This window comes from Tauraco erythrolophus, chromosome 2 (assembly GCF_009769465.1).
Source record: "Tauraco erythrolophus isolate bTauEry1 chromosome 2, bTauEry1.pri, whole genome shotgun sequence".
In the NCBI taxonomy this organism is placed as follows: domain Eukaryota; kingdom Metazoa; phylum Chordata; class Aves; order Musophagiformes; family Musophagidae; genus Tauraco; species Tauraco erythrolophus.
In genome coordinates, this window is record NC_141466.1 from 84,862,224 (window position 1) to 84,880,170 (window position 17,947).

General features: G+C 35.5%; 1 protein-coding gene across 2 annotated transcripts in view; it reads left to right on the plus strand.

Moving 5' to 3' along the window:
• Positions 1 to 17,947, plus strand: part of TTC13 (tetratricopeptide repeat domain 13) — a 48,551-nt gene that overhangs the window by 15,145 nt on the left and 15,459 nt on the right. For both annotated transcript variants that reach the window (XM_086627230.1, XM_086627223.1), the window contains 10 exons: positions 826 to 942; positions 1,750 to 1,860; positions 3,856 to 3,938; positions 6,625 to 6,766; positions 8,005 to 8,179; positions 8,589 to 8,745; positions 9,898 to 10,028; positions 10,376 to 10,508; positions 11,008 to 11,100; positions 15,278 to 15,361. In XM_086627230.1, the coding sequence (XP_086483356.1) occupies positions 826 to 942; positions 1,750 to 1,860; positions 3,856 to 3,938; positions 6,625 to 6,766; positions 8,005 to 8,179; positions 8,589 to 8,745; positions 9,898 to 10,028; positions 10,376 to 10,508; positions 11,008 to 11,100; positions 15,278 to 15,361 (1,226 nt within the window). The remainder of the gene's footprint in view (positions 1 to 825; positions 943 to 1,749; positions 1,861 to 3,855; positions 3,939 to 6,624; positions 6,767 to 8,004; positions 8,180 to 8,588; positions 8,746 to 9,897; positions 10,029 to 10,375; positions 10,509 to 11,007; positions 11,101 to 15,277; positions 15,362 to 17,947) is intronic.

Sequence of the window (17,947 nt, forward strand, 5' to 3'; positions counted from 1 at the left end):
TGTATAGCAAGATCATGTGTGGCTTTGTTTTTGTTTGTTTTAATAAAATGAATCAAAATATCACTTGAACCATACTGTTTGCATTTAGTGCCACCTCAGTAAATTTTTTTGTTAGGACAAGTTGGTAACATGCTAAACTTGTAAAGACTAAGTCTTTAGTCAAATGTTTTGATTCTATATCCATGCATATAAATTAAATATCATTAAATTTTGAAAATTGTGTTTTGTTTTGCCAATTAAATTACAGAAAATGGATTTCAAGAAGCAGCCTTGTAGAGAAACCAAAAGCATGAATATTTGTTAAAGTCAGCGTACTGTGTAATAACTGCCATAATATGAAATCTAATTCACAATTTTTATGTTTTTAATGATTTGTTAATAGTCTTGATCTGATAATGTGAAAGGCATTCAAATAATTGGAAAGTAGGCCATCTTCTGTTGGGGAGAATATTTTTGAAAAAAAAAAAAACTTTTATGATAGTACTTTAATTGCATTTTCAGTTGAATGTGTTGAAATAACTTGAAATAGAGTATTTTGCTTTGGCAGACTTGTTTTTATTTGGAATACTGGATTTCTGCAAATCATTTCTGCAAATGTTACTAGTGATGTTCCTGTGCGCTGATATTTTTTGGAGAAAAATGCTTTCAGATTTTTCCTTTGATAGGAGTTAAAAAGCAATAAGTACTGAAATTTACAGTAGAATTTTCTAGCCTGTTCTAGCAAATACAGTCACTCTGTTATAGCTGAACATGAGAAAGAATAATCTTCATATTTCTAAACCAAATCTATTCAGCCTGAACTATGTTTTTGTTTTATACTCTTAGATATTGTCCCCACTAGGACGAATCAGTGAAGCATTATCTGATCTCACCAAAGCTATTCAGCTACAACCATCAGCACGGCTCTACAGGCACAGAGGTACCCTTTACTTCATATCTGAGGTTAGTGGATTTTGGGGTTTGTTTGGTTTTGGTTGTGTGGATATTGTTGATCAATTTGTTGTTGTTTGTGCCATTTGTTACTTTTGTTCAAGAGCTTATTTCCTCTTTAAATTAAAAAACAAAATAACAAAAGCCCTGATTTTCCTGTAGTTGACTTTCTGATAGTTCTGGGGTATTCTTCAAGTATTTCATCTGCAGATCTGTTTAATCAGAGAATCAGAGGGCAAGTTCCTTGCATGCACATCTCATATTGTTTTGTGTATTTGGGGGAGTAGGATGTGGATAAAGAATTTGACTTGATTTATAACCTACAGCTACATGGAAGTAGTATTGTTAAATGCCAGTCTAAAAATGTAAACAGTTATTTCCAAGGCAGTAACTGCCCTATACACTTAAAAAAAACCCAAAACCCGTACCACACAACAAACAAACAAAAAAACCCTACAAAAATGCTAACATCCTATTTTGCCATGTAATCTGTGTGTTATTCTTACACTTTAATGTAAAACAATTAACTTATCTTCAAAGATTGTGCAAATACAAAAAACCCGATTTCCCATTTTATTCTTCTGATTTCACTTTGTTTCCAGCTATTGTTCCACTTACTTTACTATGTTTTATGTAGCACTTGCTGTAAAAGTTGGAAGTGTATTTTGACTGGTAATTGACAGTCATTGCTGCTTAGCCCTGAGACTGACTACATATATTAAACAAAATTCTGTAGTTTACTTTTATGAAAATAAAAGTATATATTCCTCTTTATTTGTGTGGTGTTACTTCTGTCATCTAAAATCTACTTTATCACAGGATTATGCAACAGCCCATGAAGATTTTCAGAACTCATTGGAACTGAACAAAAATCAGCCTATAGCTATGCTTTATAAAGGCTTAACCTTTTTTCACAGAGGACTTCTGAAGGTAAAGTCATGTTAAAGAATAGTTCATGTAGAACAATACCCTCTATTTGAAAATACTTCTATAAGATAGTAGAAATATCATAGCTGTTGATATACTTGTTTTCTCTCACATAAGGAGGACTTGTTAAGGCAAAAGAGTGCAAGCGAAATGAGAAGGTGTCATTGCTGACTGTAATACTTCATGGTATGACATGTAAATACTGCTGGTCTCTCTGGATCTTGGTAAATCAGTGATAAAGGACGTGTTTCTGGAGTGCTTTGAAAGATGTTTGTATTTAGAACCTCTGCTAATATCTGTATGTTTACATTCAAAATTTCTTTCCGTAAAATGGAGACACCCTAGGTTTTGTGAAAGGGAAAGGGACGAAGAGGAAAATAGTTTTAAATTCTTCTGTAATGAGTTAGAAGGTAATAAAGGAAACTGCTGATAGACTATGCTGCATCTGTGCATGTGTACTTCAGTTATATGTTGATTCTAAAATGCTTGTATCTAGATTGAAGGAACATAGTCTCTTAGATTCTAAAATCAGCAGGGAAGTAGGTTCTTCCATTTTCTCAGTACCCAAGCTAGTATTTTTTTCACACTCTCAGTGTACGCTGTGAGAACTTCAGGCTGTCATTGAACTTGCTTTCTGTATCTTATTGCAGTTAAATGAGTTACTTGCAAATAACAGTCTGATTAAATTTCTGGTTTTTGAGGTAGGCAGCAGAGAGCCCAGAAAATGATGGTGGAAATATAACTGACAATGATAAATAATGTCTCAATTTGCAAAATAGAAGCAATGTTTTCTTTGTTCTCATATGCAGATCAACACATTTCTGCACCACCACCTCCTTCCCCCTCAATTTTTTTTTCTCAAAGGAAGTGCCTTCCCTCTCAAATATTTGAATTCTGAGAGATTGTGACTGAGTGGCTTTTCATCCCCAGGTACACCTTGGCTTCCAGTCAGATTCAGACTGCTCTTAAAGGAAGGCTATACATGTCATCTGTTAGGTTTTACCAGGCTTGCTGAAAACTGAGATTTGGGATAGGGGCAGCAGAGTGTTCATTTCTGAGTGAAAAGAGATTGTTGCTTTTGGGAGTAATCTTGGATTTAAAACTTATCTAAAGCACATGAGCCTATCTGTAATGGTAGGAGATTATCTTATATTTTCGTTCAAGAGAGATTTTTGTGCGTATTGTAGTGATGAGAATATATTTGATAGTTTTTCTGAATAAGAATCTCTAAATTGACTGAATCTCTAAATTTTTCCTTACAGCATTTAATTTCTTGTACGGTAGACTTCAAGATACTTTTCAAACATTCCTTCATAATATGAAGTAGTTGATTATTCTATCCTTAGTTCTAAGTCTCAGTACTGCATTTGCCAATTTATATAGCCAGTTCAGTTTAAAACCTGTGTTCTTAATCAAATCCTTTGAAGAGGAAGATTTGTTGGAACATATGCGTATAACTATTTTTAGCTATTTTGTTTTCTTATGTTGTATTCCTCGCAGAAGCGTACATGATATTGTGTGAAGATGATGACTTTGTAATCTCTCAAGAGTGTTTTCTAACTGTGCAACTAACACAGAATGCAATAAAACAATAAAAGGCAGAGTACAAATTTGAAGGAGTCTCTGACTGCAAAAATTAAGAGGTGTATTATGAATGAAGGAAGACTGTAAGGAGAGACTGCTTTGCCTTAGGGACCAGTCTGAGATTTGAAAGCAAACTCTGAAGGGATTTCTTCTCTGAATTCTGTTAAAATGCTAAAAGAATCACTTATTCCCATAGCACATTAGAAAAAGGAATTCCAGCTAAATCTGTCATTGCCATAAAGAATGTTGCAATATTTCATTTGTTATATGATGATTACTCTATAGGTTTTGTCATAAATCCATGCCTCATTTTTTCCTTCTGAAGGTTTTGATGAATAACTGAATTGTTACTGAGGATGCTAAAATTAAACGAGTGTGGTTAAGTGACAAGTTTGTCTATTGGTGTCTCTGTAGGAAGCCATTGAATCATTCAAAGAAGCTCTGAAGCAGAAAGCAGACTTCATAGATGCATATAAAAGTCTGGGACAAGCCTACAGGTAATTGCATTCAGAAATAGGTTTAAAGTCAATTTTCTGTCTGATTGTGTTCTGTAAAATGCACTCTCTAAGTTCTACACGTTTGTTACAAAACTGCAGAATCGTATGTGGTTTTGTACCTCCTAGAGGCAATAAGGCCATGTCACAATATTTCAATATAAATAATTTCTAGGTTTGCTTTGCATTTTTAATTCAGTCTCCAGTAGCTCTTTGAGTCTCCCAGACTCAAAAGGTTAGATAAATGGCAGTTTTCAGTAAGATGTGTTTTAGGAATGAGAAATTATTTTTACATGAGGGAAATGTTTAATGTGGACTGTTGATTAGTATTGCGCATTAGTTGCCGTCTGAGATTATTGTACCACTTAAGTTTATGACGAACTCATTGCACAGTGTGTATAGTTTTATAGAACTGCGAGATCCCGTATCAATTAATCTGTCACTACAGAGATTTATACTTCTGAGAATTCAGCTGATTTCCTGTTTAGGGTATTTTAATATAGACATGTAGTTTCTTACCTGTTAAATAATTAAAGAAAAAGCAATCTCTATTTAGTAAGGTAACTAGTAAGCTTTTTCTTTTTTTAAATTTACTTTAAAGATAAAATAAGTTAATTTAGAGTTGAATAATATGTATTACTTTAAAGGTGGTCTGCAGATAATTACTAAGGAGAAAAGTACATATAGCTTGTATATAATAAGGCAAGAACATAGCATAGTCAGCAACTGAATATCTCTGCCCCTAGTAGTTCTTTTCCCAACCTGTTGTGTCTTGCCAGCTTTTTATTTCCTGTTTTACATTTTTGCTTTTGGCAAGCACTGATCTACAGCATAGATGCTGCTGCAACATAGATCACTTTTGTGTAGCAAGGGTTAAGTTGGGTAGAGTTGGTGCTCAAGCATTACATGATCTTGTGCTCTTTTTCTTCAGATTTTATGCTTCCTTCAGCATACAGAATATGCAAAATTCACTGAAGGAAGTGTCAATTAAATATTTTGTTGTTGTTTTTTTTTTTCACTTTGTGGACTTGTGCCTTATTTACCACAGTATGTAAATTCGATATAGAGTCACTAATTTCCTCATGAGTTTTTCTGTGGTAGTTGTTATTGTGGTGTGTAAGTACTTTCAAGGTGCTAAATAATAGTCAATAATTTAGCCTGGAAGATGGGCAGTTGCTGCCTTACGTTTCCAATAAGTGCTTTAACTTTTTTGTTTTGTATTTGAATGTGGGACTGCCTCTCTACTTGATCAGCTGTTCTGTCCTGTGCCCAAGAAACCTTAGTCTGAAAAATTTTTATTTTGAAGGAGGGAGAAGAAAGCAAGCCTTAATGTCTCATTTTGCACTGCATTATTTTACTCCTAATGAGCTTGAATATGTTCCTTTTATTCCCTCTCACTGTCCCCTGCCTCCAAAAGTTCTCTGTTCCTCAGGAAATACAGGGGAAGGAATGTAAAGAAATCTACCTCTTCCTTTTTCATTTTTTTTTTTTTAATTTAAGAACTTAATGTACAGAACACAATTGCTGTTGACTTTTCTAAATGCTCAGCAGTTAGAGAAAGCCAGAAGTTGAACAGAATATTCGTTAACTGAGGACACTGTAACTAGTGACCAGCAATAAGTCTGAATTAGTTTCCTGTGAATACTCAGGTCTTAAAACAGGCAGAAATAATAATCTTATTTCTCCAGGGCACTGTTAACATCAACTGTTAAATTCTTCTTTCTTTCTAAAATCTTGTCTTCTAAGTTCTCCTGCATCAAATAAGTTTCAAATGCAATGCTTAAAAATACCTTTTAAAGACTTCTTTTTATAGTGGAAGTAGACAATTCTTAGTTTGATTTGTCCTTCTGTACAACATGAGTTGTAGCATTTTAGCTATTAATTCCTGCTTCAGATCTAGTGCCTTTGGTGTTTGTACATTTATTTGGAACTAAAGAGCTGTAGTTAATCACTGTTCTGTTGAAAAATTTTTTTTGGCAAATATATTTAAAACTAGTAAATCTTGTTTGTTTTTTTCTGGCATTGCTGTTGTTTGGGTTAATTTCATCTAATATAATTTGTGGAAAGAACTTAATGATCTTAAACTTATAAAATAATTGTACTGGATTTAAAAAAAAAATGAAGAAAAATTAAGTTGTGTACTATTTCTATTTTAATTTTTTTTTCATGATAGTTTCTCCGGGGCTATTTTTACTAAAAGCTGTCTTGCACATGGAATAATTCCAGTCAATACATTTTGAGTTTCAGCTTTCAAACACCGTATGCTTTCTTGTTAAGCATTTAAGTAGTTAGTATATTTTTAAAAATGTGTTTGTATTTAGAAATTAAAAAACCTGTCATAGATAGTGTTTTCCAAGAATGCTTTCTGTGAAAGTTTTGTTTCTTTTAGTTTCTGAAGAAATACCATAGGTATGTGTTTTTTATGGTTTGTCTCTTGAGAATTGTGAAGATTTGTGGTCTTACGAGGTTGTATTTTGGAGTACACACTTCTGGGAGTGAAAAACTCTGTGCAGCTGTTCTGTTATTACCACTGAGGAACAGTTGCAGAATTACTGCTTTTGTGAAAGAAATTTTCCATTTGTACTATGTTCCTCTTTAATGATAATCCCCATGATTAATTATTAATGATAATTTTGTTGTCACTATTGCCTTCTATATTCTTCATTTTCCACTTTATGGAATCGTCTAGAGAACTTGGCAACTTCGATGCTGCTACAGAGAGCTTCCAGAAGGCTTTGCTGTTAAATCAAAATCATGTTCAGACGTTACAGCTCAAAGGAATGATGCTTTATCATCATGGTAGCTTGGATGAAGCACTAAAGAATTTTAAGGTAAGCAGACCCTAAGTAAATATGTATATGTGCATTTGAACAGAAATTACTTTTTGTGGTCTTGTCTTAAAAGATGTATGAAACCTTACAGTTTGTAGTTAAAAATGGAATTTTGCTAGAACTAAAATGTTTCCTTTAACTGTTTTATGAATTTCTGAAACGAAGCTCTAGTTGAAATGTTTTATGTTTTTTTTTTTAACTTGTGATTGTATTCTTGCTAATATTTTAGTTTGGGTTGAAACCTAAAGGTTTTTTTCATATGTGACAGAAGGAGGAATGTAGTTTTCCTTATAATTTTAAGCTTAAAGTAAGCATACAAAGTTCCAGTATTTATCTAGTTTTTCTGAGGTATTTGTTTTGAAAATCTCAAAATATGTGCGATTCATTGACCTTGTAAAAATGTGTGTGTTTCCATATGTTAAAAAAAATCTTGCCTCTCTCCATTGGCATTAAGTAACGGCCTCGTTTTGTAGACAGAACAATAAAGGTGTGTGTTAATCATATGTCCATATTCTTAAAACAAGGAATGAAATAAGATGTGGAAACGATTACGTCCCTTTCTGAATGAGTGTGTGCTTATCCCAAGGAGAACACTTTATGTGCATTATTATATATTCACCTTCTATAACATGATTTGTAGATACTGGTGTGATGGAAAAAATATTTCAACTTTTAAGATGTAGATGCTTCTCTAAAGATATGTAATTGCTAGAAGAATCAGAGCATTAATTTTTGAATTACAAATATGAATTTTTGTGGTTTACATACAGTAAATAGCTGACTAACATAATGAAGCGTACTAATGCAGGAACTAGGCAAAGATACAGATGGAAGAAATGGCATGAAATATGTGTTGAACTAGCCAAAAATAAATATTTGTTAGTAATATTGTCAGGAGTATGTTTTGTGTAATTTCATTCAACTAATGTTGAAAGTTCTGTAGTGCTAATATCGTTAGAGCAAACATGATCTATTTTCATAACAATTAAGGCATGATCAAAAGCATATATGCACTGGCAGTTCCTTTTTTTTTCCCCCTTTTATGAAGCTGAAACTGTTTTTTTTTCTTCTTACATTTGCTCACAATTTAAATGTTCAGCGTCATTTGAAAAAAAATTATGATAGAGGTGAATCTTAGTAATCTTTTCATGCGGTCTTCTGACCAAACAGGTTGGTTTGTTTGAAGATACTCATTCTTTCTCTTGATTTATGGATGTTTTGTTCCTTAAATCTTCTAGAGATGTCTACAGCTAGAACCATACAATGAAGTATGCCAGTACATGAAAGGTCTCAGCCATGTTGCAATGGGACAGTTTTATGAAGGTATAAAAGCTCAAACGAAAGTTATGTTGAATGATCCACTACCAGGTCAGAAGGCCAGCCCAGAGTACCTGAAAGTGAAATACCTTCGAGGTAAGTTGGAATAATTTTTCTTTTTTTAAATTTTCTTAAATTCTTTGAGAACCCTAAAAGTGAAAGCATGTTTGTAGTTATGGCCATTTTAAATAAACGTTTTCATGAGCATTGTTGAGTCTGTTTAAATAAATGTACACCAATTCTTATTTGTTCATACAGTTAAAAACTAGGACCACAAATTAAATATACGCTTCTGTATAATGGTTAAGTGTTGTTATACTTAGTTGAAATAGACTTACTTCTGTCTTAGATAATTTAATTTTGCTATTAGCTAATTTCCAAGGGTAATGACTTATTAAAGTCATGTTGGATAATGGACAAACATATAATCTGTTTTTTGGTTTTATGTAATTACGTAAGTAGGCTGATTATGCAAACGGTATTTAATTTTATTTCTTTCCTCCAGAGTATTCTAGATACTTGCATGCGCATTTGGATACCCCTCTTACAGAGTATAATATTGATATAGATCTTCCTGGAAATTTCAAGGACCACTGGGCCAAAAATCTTCCTTTTCTTATAGAAAATTATGAAGAACAGCCAGGGTTACAGCCACATATAAAGTAAGTTGTTTTTTTTAATGCCTGCTCCAAATGTTGTTTTCAGTTTGTCTTTTTCAAGTGCTATTCCGAGGCATTATACAGCATAAATGTTTAATACTATATGAAAGTGGAATTCCACTGAGTGTGTAAATCCTTTTCAAAATCATAGAGATTTGAGTTGGTTTAGCTTATAACAGAGGAAGAATGAAACTTAGGATGATTTTCTTCACTTCTGTCTTCACGTAATCAATTCTCATAATCAATTATGTGAATAGTAATTCACATAATGTTTCATATTCTATGGCCCTAGTGATTAACTATTCTATTTCTTCTTTTTCTCGCAATTAATGTTAAGCAGTTGATAAGTTTGAGATGCTCAGTGTAGTGATATGTAGCACCCTTATTACAGTTTCTTGTTGAGTGTTAAGTTTTTATTTTGTTACGCATGTAACTTCCTGGATGCTTAATGTGATTTTTTGTTTTTTTTTAATGGCAACTGGATTTTGCTGGGAAAAAAATAGTCTCTGGAGTAAATTTAGAAAACCAGTATTTTAGGAAGAGAGTGATTTCAATCAACAAAGCAGGGTATTTATTAGAACAGGCTTCAAAAATACTTAGCTAAAAGAAAGATAGCAATTTCTCCTCCTGTAAACTAGTTTCTAGATATATTTTCGTGTATTCACATTATGTAAAAAATTGCTGTGATAAAAATTTATGGCTTTTGAGTATATGGAATAGAATCCACCTTTTTAGCACAAGACGCTTTTACAGAATTATGGGAGAAGTTATGGAATAAGGCTTCTGGTTTCTATATGTGTTCTTTTCTTACTTAGTGTTAAAGTTCCTAAGGATGAGTGTAACATTGAAGGATAATGTATTATCTGTGAACTTTAGTGTCACTTACGAGCAAGTCCGAAGGTGAAATACTGATTGTGGCAGTAAGATCTGCAACTGAATTCACTAAAACCGGGATTTCGTTTGAGAGATTGAGCGTAACTGCCATGTACTGTCTGTGTTCAGTGAGGTGGGAGGAGGAACGAGTGTTCTTTATACTGCTTTTAAGTATTTCTTGCACAAACTATTTTGATTGTAAGACAAACAAATCTGTGTTTTACAACTTTCAGGGCTTTTGTTGCCAAGTTATGTCTGATGCATGTTTTTCTCCTCTGTAAGAGATGTGTTATTTCAGAATTTTGAAAGCTACAAGCCTGATGTGCAGGAACTCATATGTGTAGCTGATCATCTGGGTTCCATGATGCAGTATGAGACACCAGGATTTCTTCCAAATAAAAGAATACATAGAGGTATACTGAAAATACTCTGTAAATTCGAGTGGGGAAAAAAAAATTAGTGTGGTAATAACTGAATGCTATACCTTTGCTATCTGCAAATTAGTTTTATGCTCTGTTCTTTTCAAATGAGATTAAAAGTTTTAAATTAAAATAGTCTTTATGTCAGCAGTTTCTTGACCTAGTTGGGGACTGGAAATCATAATCTTCCAGATTTTATTAGCGTTAACAATACTTTTTCTGTAAATACATCACTTTCCTGCTTCAGTTTTCCTATCTGTACAAAACCAAATGTTTGGCTCTAATTGGTTTTCTGTTTCTGTTGTTGTTTGTTCCTCTCTCCTCCTCTCCCCCATACCCAGCAATGGGTTTGGCCACTCTAGAAGTAATGCAAGCTGTGCAGCGGACTTGGGCAAACTCAAAAGTTCGGATGAATGGGAAAACAAGACTGATGCAGTGGAGAGATATGTTTGATATTGCTGTGAAGTGGCGAAGGTAATGGTAAAAGAAGAGAGAGAGCAAGCCTTATATTGGTTGTAGTAATGATGCGTGCTTCAGTTAACCAAAGGGCTGAAGTCACAGAGGAGAAAATGAGCACTTGCTACCAGCAGTTAACTAGAAAGTGTGCTGCTAAGAGAAGGATGGTTTCGATACAGGGAGTGCATTTCTGAAAAGACTCCCCTCTTTTAAAAAAAGAAGAAAAATGAGGGTTGAGAATAGCATTTTCTGGTTCAGGCAAAGCTATGAAAGACCATATGATACATTGCCGCTTAGGCTGAGAAAAACTAACAGTTTCAAACTCCAGCAATATAAAATGCTTGTGAGTTGGGTTTTTTCTTAGGAAAATCATACATGTGTTTCTGCAAAAAGTTCTTTTTTGCAATCTTTGAATTTTAGCTTTTGCCTAAAATTATTCTGTATGTGAACAGAGCTCAATTAAAAACATTACATGGAGTGAAATGTGTGCCAATATTAATGTCCTTTGTCTTTGTAGGATAGCTGACCCTGACCAGCCTGTGCTTTGGTTGGACCAAATGCCTGCCCGAAGCCTTAGCAGAGGTTTCAATAATCACATTAACTTAATCAGGTATGAGAGTTTTACCAAACAGACTTCCCAACACACTGAGGGATTGTACCAAAACTTAAAGGCTGTTCATGAAACAACATATTACAGTATTGAATGTATATGTGCTTATCATTTTGCTTTAATATCTATTTTATATTTTCTAATTCAACATTTGAGTTTTGTGCACCTCAAATTTTCTCTCATTACACTTCCTCTTTCTCCTGAGTTTCAGTTATACAGCTGAGTTATAGCAAGATCTAACTGGGACCTAGAAGGTGCATATTTTTACATGCTGCTTTTAATTTCCAGATTGCCTTAAATGTAAAAATTAGATTAAGTTCATCACAGTTGTACTTTTTGCAAATGCCGCTTCTCAAAGATAGTGGCAGCAGTAATGAAACAAAGTTGTTCTGTTACCTTCAGTACCAATTTACAATAGAGAGGAAAAACATAGTTCTTTTAGTTGTTCTTAAAGCAGGCCAAAGTAAAGCAAAAATGACAAAATAAATAACCTGTGAAAGGTAACAGTTGCACTTTCGAGCAAAGGTAAAATTTAAAAGATTCAACCATTGTTGTACGTTCCATCTTCTCCCATGCTGCAAGACGCAGTGTTGTAGTCATGATGGTACTACCTCCCATGAAGTGGTAGAAGTGTGAGAGACTCAATGTGGCAACATCACTGTCAATCACAGGAGCAGAGTGTGTTTGTGTAAGTAAATATGTAGCCAGGTTTCATCTTATTTCCTTCCCTTCCCCTGAGTCCCATGGGAAGTATTGAATCTTTGATCTGTCATTCTGCTTTTATATCTATTTCTTCCTTTTTTGAGAAGCTGCGTGCAAAAAGGAGGATAAAGGAAGCAAAGCCTTCTCAGGAATTATTTCAGGCAGAGAAAAACAGTGATATTCTAGTGCTTACATACAGAGGCTAGTGAGACTCTGTCCACGCTCTACGCAGTGGACCGTAGCAGCCTCTGCTTTACTTTAGAGAGTGATTACAATGTAGCACTAAACTCCATGCAGATCATTAGTGTCTTGCAGGATGTATGGCTTCTTGAACAGTCTTATGCTTAGGCTTCTGTCTTCCCTCAAGCCAAGTTTTACATTTGACGTCCAAGCTCTTGCTGTTGCTGCATTTCTCTCTTCTGGCCCGTACAATGCAGCAGAAACTGCAACCATCTGTACTTTGAGACAAGGATGCGTTCCATACTTCATCCGTTTCTTCCTGGCTTTATTTTAGGTGGGAGAGTAAAAGCTTAATTTCTAGGTGTTCTGTGCTGGCAGAAGTGTAACAACACTTGATTACCATGCTGAAAAATAACATTGAACATTTATTCTGGGGAAATGTGTCCTTGTACAGGATCTCTGTATCAGAACTCTGTTTTTCACTGGCCAAAGTACTTTACTTGTTTTCCTCCCATCAGAGAATGCTAGCAAAATGCATGATTTACTGTTCCAGGTGTTCTGATGATGTCATGGAAATCTGAAATAAGCTTTGCAAATATTCAGAATGATAGGCCCATGGTGAATCTAATTCCAACCTTTTGGTTTTGGCTTGACCTTGACTTTTGGGGATCTCACCAGCGTTTTGATTGTGCTTTTTTTTTTGATAGCTAGATAGTGGTTGTCTGAAAATTATTGATTGGGGCACTTTTTGGAAGAAACAATAGATTTGAAGCAGTGTAAATACTGCTGCCTTAGGAGTTGATCATTCGTTAGTACTGGATGGTGATTGCATCCTTTTTGATTCTGGAAACCTGTACTTGTTTGAGCATTCTGCATCCAAAGTAATAGCTACTGTCGTTGGTCACCTTTCTGTAGTAGTTTATTTCTGCTTTTGAGTTCCCTCCCAATGATTCCACATGAGATGAGGGATAAAATAAATATATTAAGTGGCAATAGTTTTTTTAATTTATTTTGTTTTACTTTTGAAGCATGTTCTAGTCTATTATGATTTCTAAGTGACAATTTACTCTTAATCCATTATACAGATCTGTATAATCTCCTTCTTGCATTATTCAACTGTAAAGTGGCTACTGATTGGAGATATTAATAGGCTACACAGCTAACACCCTTTTGTTGATAACTGAGATCACTTTATGGTCTTTTGACTGTCTTTCAGGAAGACATATATTGCTTTATATTTGGCTTATGATTTGAAAGTTATTCTCATAACTGTACAACTAAGGCTGAATTCTTTCTATAGCATAGCTACCTGGAAAACAGGTGTAACAATAGATTATTTAGGTTGACAAATGGCCGCCTTCATGGTTGTTAAATATACAAAGATATAAGCCGCTCAGTCAAATGAGGAGTGTAACAATAACAGCTGGGTGTTCTTTTGGTATTCATAACAGATCTAGTCATGCTGAGCTCAAGCTGTCTCTAAGTTTTGGTCTAAATTGTACACCAGTGATTTCTGTGTGCAAAAATATTTGGATTAGATATCTGTCAACATAACCTCTTTGTTTACTCAGAATTCTTTGCATGTAAAGTCTGTTACTGTTCAGCGATTCCTATCAAATGAGCCTTGGCATGGAGGCACTAGCGTTCAATGACTGCTGAATACAGATTTCTTTTCGAGAGTGGCAAAACGTTTGGAGAGTGCCAGAAAAACAAAAACTTTTTGTTTATTTTGAGTCAATTTGGGGACCTTTTGTTAAAGATGCATAAGAAACGTCTTGCGCTTCACAATGTTTCATAAGCTTCCAGATCTTAACACTCTCAAGATACAAGGGTATCGGCTGTCACTACTCCTTCTATAGACAAGTGTGACTGGCTTATCTCCTTTCTGGCTTAAATGATCAAAGCTACTAAGTTTCATTTAAAGTAGAGAAAACATTTTTGAAAGCTTAAGTTATTTTCATAGGCAAAACAAGGATTTGGGATCAGCTAAACATTAATGATATGCTCAATATTCTTATTAGATGAAGATGATCTCTGGAGAACTACTGCTTTTGAATTCTTGGTGGTTATATTTATTAAACAAGGAGAAAGAGTGAGGATAAACACAGATCACTTCTGACCACCCACCAGAAGTCTTTTCTTCTGGTACTACTGCTTCTAGGTGGCCTTACAGAATGATAGGTCTGATTTGGTTGTATTTTCCAAGATGCCACTAAAGGAACATCCTTATACTGACACGCTTCTGCCTGTTGTACAGATGTGGTTTTTTTTAATACAGATGGAAAATGATGGGACGTACAACAAGGGCAAATTCTGTACACATTTGTCTTCATCCTTTTGCTTTCTCTACCTCCCTTTCCTATGCGCAGCTATGTATTTGTGTTCTAATTGTGTTCGTTTTTTAAAGACTGATTTTGCCAGTGTTCTGAGAGTAGGCCTAAGTGTGAGACACTAGACAGGGACTTAAGCTGCCAAAAATCTCTTGGAGTGGAAAAAAAGCTAGGTGTACACACCTTCCTGTGATTGACAGTGGTTTTGCTTCCTCAGAGAGCGATAACGTTTGCTTTATAAAATCTTGTTTTGTAGACTGGGAGAAGAGGAAGGACTCCTACAAATGCAATAATGGTATGTAATTTTTCCTCTCAGAGTGTTTATTATCCTAGCAGGTTTCTACCAAGTTTTTAATGTAGTTTTTCTTTCTTAGTAGTCCAAGGGGGAAAAAAAATTCACCTTTTTGATGTTTTTGTTTAACAGTTACTACTTGTAACTGTTAGGATTCAAAGCAAAATTACTTCAATATAAAGGGATGTAGGTGAATAAAGAAGAATGTATGTGAACTGTCAGAGCAGATCGGCATATGTATTGGCAAATACATAAACTGGAGTGTGTTGGTTCTCAAAGTAAATCAATGTGCAGATCGAGAATTCTCTCCTAGTTCTGCAATGTCTATGAGTGTAAATAAGAGATTATATCCTTGTACAGATAAATAATTATCATATAGATAAGATTTACTAGGTATGGGCATGCTGAAAATGGGGAAACATGCATAAAATGTAGTTTATCAGAGAACACCACCACTAATCATATATGAGCTTTTGCAAGTTCACTATGGAATCTATATTCAAAATGGAGGATGGGCAGTTCATCACTTCAGACAAACCTCTTATTCATTCCTTTCATTTACAAAGCATCTGTGGATAAAATTCTGTCAGGTATTAATGAGTAACATTTGTCTTAGCCCTGGCATGTTGAGTGGAAAACCGAGATTTTAAAAAACCTTTTCTTTTCTTTGTAGGGGACAAGTCATTAACATGCGGTACTTGGAATATTTTGAGAAAATTCTTCATTTTATCAAAGATAGGATCCTTGTCTATCATGGGTAAATTAGTGATTTTTTTCTTTTTTTCCTCTGCTTCACTGAGGTAATACTGATTTGAAATTTACATAATATTAATTTCAGAAAGTCTGAGGGATATTTTTCTTAATTTTAGTAAGTTCTAATTTTCTTAGGAAATAAGACAATTATAAATACTATTGGAAATGCAAAATCTTGTTCATTACCATGTAAAGAAACCTAAGTAGATTACAGTATACCTTGAAACTAATAAGTGTTGAATTTGTACTCACAGTTTTGGCATGAGTGAGTCTCAATTCTTTCGAAAAATGTGATTTATTAAAGATGTTGTATTTCCTCCTGGTAGAATAGAGTGCAGTTTCTCTAAATATTGAGATTAATCTATTAAATAGTAGGAGTGAGGAAAGACATAAGAAGATATGGAAGGTAATTTTAATTGAAACTGGTGTTTGATGAGTAGTTTTAAAGGAGCAAAGAATCTTTACTACCTGTTAATTGATGAGTTGGTAGACTTTGTCCTGGAACAGATGACAGTTGTAGAATCTTGAATGAAAGAATGTGACTAAAGGTAATCTGAAAATTGGTGTTGGCATCTATTTCAAACTTTGATCATTTTTTTGTGACTAAAATGTCTTCCCCACCTGTGGCTCATTTGTGGCAACAGTGTTCTGGTAACATTAAAAATTAAAAAAAACTTTTTTAGCTTTAAACCCTCTAATTTTCCTTTGGCCTGGTAACTTTTATTAAATATTGAGTTCTGGGTTTCAAAAATATCAAAAAATGAAAGTGCAGAAAATCCTTATAACAGTTGAAAACATTTAAGTTTTAGAAAATTTATCATAGTTGCTGAAGATATGTAAATTCTGTAGTACCTAGAAAGTCTGTCCTCTATTCGGAGAAATTGAACGTTCAGAGTCAGCCAGCAGCATTTGACCTTAAACTAGAGCAATTTGTGCAGTGACTTTTAAAATAATTCTGTTCTTAAAATCTGGATGCACAGTGATTAGTAAATATTAGAGCACTAGTTCAAGAGGTTTCTTCACAGTCCAGCTGTGCCTGCATCTGTAGTATTTACATACCTTTGAGGATACACAGATCCATATATTTCGAGAATAATATTTCGAATATTAACTCTGTTGTTCTTCCATCTTTCCTCATCAACAACCCCCTGCCCACACACACTCATGCAAACAGTTGAATGCTTTAGAGTGGCCAACAGCAAATGAATAAGATAAACCTGAAGTTTGAAGTTGAATTTTGAAGTGGAAAAAAAATAAGCTGAGCTGATATAGATTCATAGATTCATAGATTTCTAGGTTGGAAAAGACCTTAGAGATCATCGAGTCCAACCATCCCTAATCCCCATTAAACCATATCCTCAAGTAGCTCATCCACCCTACTCTTAAACACATCCAGGGATGGGGACTCAACCACTTCCCTGGGCAGCTTATTCCAGTGGCTGACAACCCTTTCAGAGAAGAAATACTTCCTAACATCCAACCTGAATCTCCCCTGACTAAGCTTATGCCCATTTCCTCTTGTTCTATCTCCCATCACTAATGTAAAGAGCCCTTCCCCTACCTCCCCACCATCTTTTCTCAAGTATTTATAGGCCGTAATCAGGTCTCCCCTCAGCCTCCTCTTCTCCAGGCTAAACAGCCCCAACTCCCTCAGCCGCTCCTCATAAGTTTTATTTTCCAGCCCCTTGACCAGTTTAGTTGCCCTTCTTTGGACTCGCTCCAGGAGCTCAATATCTCTCTTAAAGCGAGGGGCCCAAAACTGGACACAATATTCCAGGTGCGGCCTCACCAGTGCCGAGTACAGGGGCAGGATCACTTCCCTGCTCCTGCTGGTCACACTATTCTTGATACACGCCAGTATCCCATTGGCCTTTTTGGCCACCTGGGCACACTGCTGGCTCATATCAAGCCGGTAGTCAACCAACACCCCCAGGTCCTTTTCCGCCAGGCAGCTCTCCAGCCACTCCTCCCCGAGCCTATAGCGATGCTTGGGGTTTTTATACCCCAAGTGAAGGACTCTGCACTTGGCCTTATTAAAGCTCATGCCATTGGCCTCAGCCCAACGACCCAGTCTGTTCAAATCCCTCTGAAGGGCCTCCCTACCCTCGAGCAGATCGACACAGCCTCCCAGCTTGGTGTCGTCCGCAAATTTACTGAGGGTACATTCAATCCCCTCATCCAGGTCATTGATAAAGATGTTAAACAGAACTGGACCCAGCACTGAGCCCTGGGGAACCCCACTGGTGACCGGCCTCCAGCCGGATTTAGCCCCATTTACCACCACTCTTTGGGCCCGGCCATCCAGCCAGTTTTTAACCCAAAGGAGGGTGTGCCTATCCAGGCCAGCAGTTACCAGTTTCTCCACCAGAACACTATGAGAAACTGTATCAAAGGCTTTACTGAGGTCCAGGAAAACTACATCCACAGCCCTTCCCTCGTCAACCAGGCGGGTCACCCTGTCATAGAAGGTGATCAGGTTTGATTGGCAAGACCTGCCTTTCATAAACCCATGTTGACTGGGCCTGATCACCCGGTTAACCTGTATGTGCTCATTAATAGCACTCAAGATAACCTGTTCCATGACTTTGCC